This window comes from Austrofundulus limnaeus, unplaced genomic scaffold, assembly GCF_001266775.1.
Source record: "Austrofundulus limnaeus strain Quisiro unplaced genomic scaffold, Austrofundulus_limnaeus-1.0 Scaffold76, whole genome shotgun sequence".
NCBI classification, from domain to species: domain Eukaryota; kingdom Metazoa; phylum Chordata; class Actinopteri; order Cyprinodontiformes; family Rivulidae; genus Austrofundulus; species Austrofundulus limnaeus.
Window position 1 is genome coordinate 928,342 of NW_013952478.1, and position 8,880 is coordinate 937,221.

At 42.0% G+C, this 8,880-nt stretch overlaps 1 protein-coding gene across 8 annotated transcripts in view; it reads left to right on the forward strand.

The window, feature by feature from the left end:
* cux1b (cut-like homeobox 1b) overlaps window positions 1-8,880 on the forward strand; it is a 64,259-nt gene that overhangs the window by 26,779 nt on the left and 28,600 nt on the right. For all 8 annotated transcript variants that reach the window (XM_014011056.1, XM_014011060.1, XM_014011059.1 and 5 more), the window contains exons 4-6: window positions 2,496-2,574; window positions 5,797-5,934; window positions 8,173-8,296. In XM_014011056.1, coding sequence (XP_013866510.1) covers window positions 2,496-2,574; window positions 5,797-5,934; window positions 8,173-8,296 — 341 coding nt within the window. The remainder of the gene's footprint in view (window positions 1-2,495; window positions 2,575-5,796; window positions 5,935-8,172; window positions 8,297-8,880) is intronic.

Consider the following 8,880-nt stretch of genomic DNA (forward strand, 5'->3'; position numbering starts at 1 on the left):
ACACACACACACACACACACACACACACACACACACACACACACACACACACACACACACACACACACACACCCCGGAGCTGAAGTTGTTACTAAACAAAGCTCAGAGAGAGCAAGAAAAAAAGTTTCAGCCCAGGAACTTGGAGGTCTCAACACTTTGTTTAATCTTTGTCATTGAAAGGTGGATGCCCTCTGGTCATTATTATTACCAATAACAGTACAGTTTCCAGAAGGCCTCAGTTTGATAAAAGGGTTACTTGTGTGTGTGTGTGTGTGTGTGTGTGTGTGTGTGTGTGTGTGTGTGTGTGTGTATTGCATGCTCAGTGTTTCTTGTTGGTCCATCGATCAGATAAGCTTTTCCATTATCCAAGGCTTCAGTCTCTGCTTCCCATAGCTTCCCCTTATCAGACTCCACTGGGGTCACACACACACACACACACACACRCACACGCAGACACAGACACACACACACTCCCACACTCGCAGGTCAGCGTGATGCCCTTCACACACTGTGGGTTAGATAGGGGAGCAAGGCAGTGCTGAGTGATGGTGCCACAAGGTGCTGACGTACGTATGTATGYGTTTGTGTGTGGATGTGTCAGGGATACCTTTTGCAATTGTAAGCATTTCTCATCAGTAACCTACTGATACTGGTGAGGTTTCATTTGTGTCACTTCATTTGTTGTGCTTGCTGTGTGTGTGTGTAGAGGGGGGTTGATGGGGGCAGGGGAGCATGTAATAGCAGATGTCATTGGGATTGGTTGAACAAGCTGCAGTTCAAAACAGCAGGGTTGTATTTGCAAATCCTGGGTGGTCTTCTAATGGCTCTGGTCCTGCAGTTAACCTGCTTTTAACTGTAGGGTGTGTCCTACATTAAATGTCTATTTCCTGCCTCCCATGTTGCGCTATATAAAGCTGCTGTACCACTGACCTTGGCCCAGTCATCGYACAGTCATACAGCTGGTTTCCTTCACTGCCATCAGCAGATCTTTTATTTTTTTTTTTCTGTTGATCGTTCCCGTGCGCTCCTTATCATAAGCTCATGTTGTAATACTCAAACTCTGATCAGATTTTTTTGTACACACATGTTTTGTGTTGGCATTTAATCTTCCATTGATGGCCTTGCGTCAGAGCATCCTGATGATACGCAGTCACTCAGGAGGGGAAAAAAACATGAAGTACATGATGCAGCACGTTTTGGAACCGAGATGTATGAGTAGAGTTGCATATTTATTTGTGTCTGAGGGGAAAAAAAGAGGATAAGATGATTGTGTGACAGAGAAACATGTGAGAAAGACTGACACTGAAAAAGATTTGCGGAGAGGAAAAAAAAGAATAAGTCAGAGCATTCAAGTGACAAGATATAGACTAAGAGAAAGACACGGAAATAAAAAAAGGGGGTGGGGGGGGTGCTGGCACCAGCCTACTCAGGGCCAGATGTTTTGCGGCTAAAAAACTAGAGTGAATCAAAGCCATGTGAAGAGATTTATTAGGTTCCCATAGGAGCCCAGGCAGTATTACATGTAGCCTGTTCTGTTTACAGTGGCAGGAACCCCTAAACCACCCATCAACTCCACTACTGGCTTGGCTGGGAATGTGAAGACTTTATATTTGGACTTATATAGGCTTTTGTCTCGTATTCTTTTTTTTTTCTTTTTTTTTCTAGTTGTGAATATGCTGGAGGAGTTGGATTCGAATCACAAGGCTGTTTAGTCTGAGTGCCTGAGCCAGAGTAGTCGGCTGTAGCTCTGCCCGGTACAGTAGCACCATCTGAATGTCTTTATTTGGCATCTGCTTCCCTCAATTTAGACGTGATTTCAGATGTGTTTCGCCTACTGTGTCTGATTCTCATATTGAAGCGTGCCCACAGGGACTGTAGTGGAGCTCATTGCCTCGTATTGCAGCATTGACAACAGTATTACAAGTTTCTCTGTGCAATTCTAGGATTTAATCTTTTATAGATCCAACCTAATACTGTCCGTTTCAATAATATTGGTGATGGAGCACATGCCGTGCCCTCTTGTGTTAATGGCTACATCAGTAATGGATCCACACTGTATTGCTACTAAAAGCTGACTGAATAATCTGCCCCTGCTGTGGCTGGAAAGACTGAGCCAGCTGTTTAATGATGTCAGCGTGCTGGAGGGGAAATGCACACGAACCCCCCCCCCCCCCCCTTTTTATTTTAATATACGCGCATTGACTGACGGACTTGGGCACACTCAATCGAGGACAGACAGACAGACGCACACTGGTGCACGGCAAACGAAACGCGTCCGTCAGCAGCTGAACAGCTGAACTGGCTTCACGAAGGAAACACCAAAGCAGCCACTGCTAAGACAGCCGTGATTGCTGGCAACATACCAACGCATAGTGAGGATAGACAGATATGTCGACTACTCTTACTGTGAATTTAACAGGCCTTCCTCTGACGCTCAGATCTGAGGTGCTGTAACTGATGATTATTAACCGTTACATTTGTTTTTGTTTTTTCAGATTGATGCCTTGAGTAAAAGAAGTAAAGAAGCAGAGGCCGCCTTCTTGAACGTGTACAAAAAAATAATCGATGTCCCAGGTAAGAAGACTTTTCAGCCAACTCCTATTTCCTAGATTTACTGAAGAGATTCCCATAAACCTTAAAATGCTTTCAAAAAATAATTAAAAAAAAGCCAACATATTATTTCAGAATACATCAAAATTAACATTAAAATGCTTTTTGTACCTAAAAAAATTGTAAAATGAAACATAACCTTATTTTCACCAAATTTTTGGAACATTACCAAACTGTAAAACATCTACCTAAGTACTACAATACTTTTTCGGCAGTAAAAATACATTTAACAAAGAAAAAACTTTTATGAGGATGTTTGTAAGTGCAGCTCATACCTCCTTGTTTTGAAGTGTGTCACCAAAAAAATCTGTTTTTAAGGCCGAGAAAACCCTGCTCCTCTGGTTTGGTTGTATACCAGAAAAAGAATCAGGGCCTCCTTCCTCTGTGTCTTGAAGCCACAAAACATGAGGGCTACAAAGTAATGGGGTTGGGTAAGCTGTTCATATTCTAGATTCATGTAAAAGAAAACAAACAGAAAAAAAAATCAGTATAGACACCTAAAGTCCAAAACAAAAGATGAATAGACTGTCCTTTATGAAAAGAATTGGCTCCAACAGCAACCTCTTTTGTCCCGCCTCATTGTTCATTTGCTTGTGTGACATCCTAATGTCTCCCCATAAAACCTCAGCACACTGGAGTAGTTTTTACRTGGTCCCTACAAAAGGTTTAGGTGGGTATGGCCAGCGTTGGTTGAGACAAAGTGCACACAAGACCAGGAAAAAGAGAAGTTCCGGGGATCACTTTGTGCTGCTGGTGAGAGATTTTCAGTGTTAAGGAAAAGCAGGAGGAGCCCTTTTATGTAGGAAAAGAGTTGAGTTCATCTATAGCGTAAGGAGGTCATCATATTCCCACATGGATAGACCTACAGTAATATCTTTGGATTGTACTGCTCCCAATAAGTCAGCTTCAGCACTGACGGGGCTATTCTTAACTTGTACCGAGACAATGATGTAATGCCCGATGCACAGAGACACAAACCAGTCTGACTAATGCAGCAGTCTTGAAAGAGGAAACAGTGTGTTTTCTTCTGTCTTCTGTCAGCTGAAGGCCTGGATACTCGGGGCCCAGTGTGCTCTGCTTTAGATTAAAGGTGTCTGGTGAGAGCGTTCGGCACCAGTGGCCCACAAGTCAAACTGTTTTTAACAGGCTGCACAGTTGATGTGAAGGGGGAGAGGGGGGTTTGTGAAGGACAAAGGTTTGATAAGAGAGAGAAAGTTAATTTTCAAGGACGGCAAAGCTGATAGGAGTCTATATCCAGGGCATACTGTTGAGTTCTTTAGTATTTGTTAGCGTGTGTTTGAGCCTTTGTCAGCGAACGTACCTGTTTATGTGAAGGTGCATGTGTGTGTGTGTGTCACCTTGACAGCACAAAATCAGCATGAAATTCCCCAATCGTTCTCTGCTGATCTCTCATTAGCATAGTTAAGATATCTAACTGCGTCAGACATAAGACACACACACATACACACAAACAGCTCCTACCCCCAGCTGTAAGCTGTCAGTTCCTCTTATCTGTACAACACACACACTTAAATACACACACATGCATAAACTGCTCTTTTAGCTGGCACGCTGATGAGCGTTGCCTGCGTCTCTTGGCTGCCTGTCACCAGTCTGCCACCCATGAGCACCAATCAGATGTGATTGGCCTGACTGACAGGGCTCTCTTCATCACACTGACAGTTAACCCCGCTGCGTGTTTTCCAGAGTTGTTGCTAAAATGCCTCTAGAAAGTTGCCTTTTTTCCTCGTGTCTCCATTTCTCTAATCTCTTATTTACCTCTTTCACTGCCTGGTTTTTACATCCTTGCTTTGTCCAACTGTCTGCTCTCATGTTTCTCTTTTTTTTTCTCGCTTTCAAGCTGCATCATAGCGAACACTTTCAACTGATCACAGCTCGGTAATCTCTCTTGTTAATGTGTCTCATCTGTGTTCCCGTTTATCTGCCTCTGCTGGTATCTGTTGTACAGCTCTCCTGCTGCGTCAGCATTAGCCCCTCCGGGACGAAGCCAATGTTTATCTCAGAACTCAACAATAGTTTTATGAAACAAAAGTTGATAGTGTAGCATTTAATACACTTCRTGGAAGAGGTTTTGTGTGTACCGCAGTTATCTTTCACAATGACAGCAGACCTTGACTGATCTTATTTCGTTTTTAGTCACAGTATTTTAGTTTTATTGAGCTAATAGTCTAATTGAAGCCCAAGCGTCTCTCTTCAAGGAATGCACATCAACCACTGCTTTTCATGATAAACATTACGTACATCCAAGGTCTACKTTCTGATTGTTTTATTAAAATCCACCTAGTTGTTCCTGAGATATTTTGCTAACAGACAGACAGGCTTGATGCTCATGGTGTAGTGGTCGATTACTTGTTGGAATAAAATTCAGCTTCTACATCAAATCTTAGCTCTGGATCTGTAAAACGGAATTATAAACATTTTTGTGTTTCCTTAGTTCAATAGCTGTGGCAGCCATCTTCAATTGGATTGACTTCAAGTGCCAATCAGTTATAGGATACCCAAATGATTATTTTCTGATGGTTTCAGTAAAATTCAGTAGTTCRTTCATTATTTTGCTAACACTACAGATAGACTAACACACAGACACAAGTAAGAACATTAACTTCTCACGCCTTTAGGCGGCCCACAATTATAAAAATATAGCTACTTAGAAATATTAAGACATGACCAGAGTGTGATCAAAGTCAGTATGGTTACAGAAAATCTGACTGGAAATGAAGGTATTATAGATATTAAMAATTAAAGGATTTAACTTTTTGTGTCTCTGAAAACACATATTCTTTTGATCATTTGGTAAAAATGAGGTAGTTCAGTATCAGATGTTAGTTCTGCTTTTACAAACGTTTGTGAGCAGTTAACTTTGAACATACTTTATAGGGTTTCTGGTAATTATGTTTAGGTTCTTGTTGGAATCAATCATTTTCCACAGTGAGATCAAAGGTTAGGGTCGGCTCCAAWACATTTGTCCTGAAGCTGTTAGATTCATTGCCTCTCGCTCAAGGACACCTCACCAGGATGAACGCCCACTCTCACACGGCCTTGACTGTAGTTATTCCTAGCACACTGGGCCACCTCGCCGCCCTTGCTTGTCTGATCTGCTTTGCAGTGTGTTAAACACGGTGTGTGTGTGTGTGTGTGTGTGTGTGTGTGTGATTTCTCCCTCAGACCCTGTACCTGTGTTGGAGCTGGCTCAGCAGCTGCAGCTGAAGCTCCAGAGGATGCACGACATTGAGACAGAGAACACCAAGCTTCGAGAGACACTGGAGGACTACAACAAAGAGTTCGCAGAAGTTAAAAACCAAGGTTAGAGAGAAATATGTGCTTGGGCAAACGATTAATGAGATTACTCACTTTCAGTCTGCCATTGAGACAGCTCAGAYAAATCTTAAATGTAGTTTTTGGTGAAACTTCTTTAATGGTAAAAACACACACAAAATGTGTGACCAAAGGAGAGTTCTACAAAATAATCCAGCTACAKTTAAAACTGATTGTTTAAAGATTATAAAACACAGTAGGCAATGCAAGAAGCAATGCTGTAGCTAGAAATATAAGGGATTGCTTGTAGAGAATTGTGTAATTCACGTGGCCCACTCCTAATTTCAACCATTTCTAACATTTTMTCTGCTGACAGTCAGTACAACTATTAATTTAAGGCTGAACATAACCTCCTCCTGTACAGGTTATGTGTACAGTGCAAGTTATCACTGTAAGCTTGCCAGTTTAAAGAAAGTCTTCTTTTAAGTCATTAACCTTTTTTCACACATCACCTCTCAGGTCGMGCCATAAAAGCCTTACTTCTCAACACCGTCAAACATGAAAGATAAAAATGGATCTCTTGAGTTTTAAACATGTTCAGATTTTTTCTTAAACTCGTCTTAAACRCATCTGAATTGTCGTGGATGTCTGCAAGTTGCCTGAAGAGTTTTACAGTTGTTGTTTTATAGAAAACATCTGAGGCAAATGTTTAGGTCTAAAAACCATAACGATGTTAAATAACTTTGAAAAACTGCCTCTCCATTTTGAAACGTACTCCAGCAGATCAAATCTTAAACGTGGAAACAAAACGAGCTGAAACGAGTACGATGTGAGTTGAGGTGAACAAAATAATGTGCACGACCAAGAATGCAGTTTTGTAAGCCGCTCACCACCATACACCATGATTTTCACAAACTAAATGCTGTTTCTTCTAAATGGTTTGAAGGAACTGAATTGTAAGTAGAAAATCAGAGTAAAAAAATTATTTACTCAGAATTTTTTTTCTGCTAGATTTGCACACATCGAGTGCACTGTTAAGATCGTTTTTGCCCATAATTATACAAAAACGTTTTGTGTGTAAATAAAACACAACCAATATACATTATGAGAGTTAAGTCTACGTTTGAACAAATTTAATKACTCATACATTTTTCAGAAACAGACAAAATGTACTAGGTTCTACATTTTCAAACAGGTTTTAAAGAGAGGTGGGGGAACACGTGGTGTCGTTTCATGAATAAAAAACGACGGTTTACTTCAGGGTAGAAGAAAGATGGAAAAACTGACAAAGACAGAGAGATGAGTGTGAAGTGGTAATAAAAGTGGTGCAGCTTCAGTCCGGAACGGAGGAGCGAGCGAACGAGCTGGGAATGTTTTGGAATCCCCCCTCTTTTTTTCCCTCCTCTTTTTCCTCAGTGAGAGTTAATTGGAACAGCTCGATAGCGGCAGGGTTCCATTCTACCATTGATTTTCCTGTTCCCTCATCCTTTATCCCTCCTTCCCGCCTCAATAGATGGGGGATATTTAAACCCCCAAAACACACTCTGGAACTCCCACTCCTGTTAAACGAACACGCGGACCTGGCTGCACACACACCAAGACACACAGAGTGCAGAGGCCATTGATCCCCACAACCTAAATGTTTAAAGTTCAGTTAAGCAGTTAAGGGGTAAGAGGGCTCTAAGGGGACTCTCCTCTATTGATTATGTGTCAGAGCTGTGAGACTGGAGTTTAAATCACACACACAGGCGTGTGCACACACACACGCACAGAGTGCTCAGAGCCCTCAGTCCAAAGCATCAGGCAGCAATGCTTTAAATCATTGTCTCACTCACTTATATCTTCCTCTGAAAAAACACACACAAACACACTCTTTTATGCGCAGACGCCTGTTTATTGCTCCAGTTATGTGTTAGATTTATTTCAGGGCACTCTGTACAGAGCTCAGCCGTCAGCAAGTGGTGGGATTTCACTTCTAATGCAGCCCTAATGAATACAACATATCTACTGCGAGTAATTGAATATTCTGTACCAGCAACGGATGTAAAGATTAGGCCGGAGCCGAAGGGGGCTGAGGTCTTCGTCTGTTCGCCTCGCAGAGGAAGAATGTGGGATACGAAGGGCTGGTTCTTTAGCAGAGGTCAAAACGCCCCCATCAAAAGCATCATCTTCACCACTGCCATTTATCACATCTAGGAAACAACCAGAGTCTGTTTTTCCTATGTGTTCTCGCAAAATGCCTGCATTTCCTTCCTCTTGAGCTCTTGTTTTTCTCTGCTTCATCAGAGGTGACCATTAAGGCCTTGAAGGAGAAGATCCGTGAGTACGAGCAGACTCTGAAGAACCAGGCTGAGAACTTGGCCCAAGAGAAGCAGCTCCAGCTTCACAATGACTATGCAGAAAAAGAGAGGTATAATTATATTTTCTGTTCTGCTGATGTTTTCCTTGAAATTATTTCTCCCTCCCCACCACCACTCATATGTTGCTATTTTAGATCTCTGGATCCTTGTGCCCTCGGGCAGAAGTGTCAGTTCTCATCTTTGAAGGATGGCTTTAAAGACTTGTTCTAGGGCTGCACCGATTAGTTGAAGTAATCGATGACGTCAATTATGTAAATTTATCGACGCAGATTTTTTATTATCGATTCGCTGTATTACATAACCACCACGTGAATGTTCATGCAATTCCATTTCGGTACCTAAATGCGTCATTGCGACCGTATTGGCATAAGAGTGGTGAGTTTACCATGCTTGTCCTGAACGCAGCATCGTGCAAGAGTGTAATGACGTCAGCAGCCGCTGCTTCAGTTCAGTCTGAAGCTTGAAAACAAACCTCGCAGCTCCTGGAGTAAAATTTACCGAACAGACGCCTCTGAATTATCTGGTGGATTAATTATCTTGTGAGCACGACGTTCGCTTGCTCAAAGTAAATAAAGTACMGACACTTTCTTTATTTCATCCACCATTAAACAGAGACCGGTGTTAGGTCGAGCCA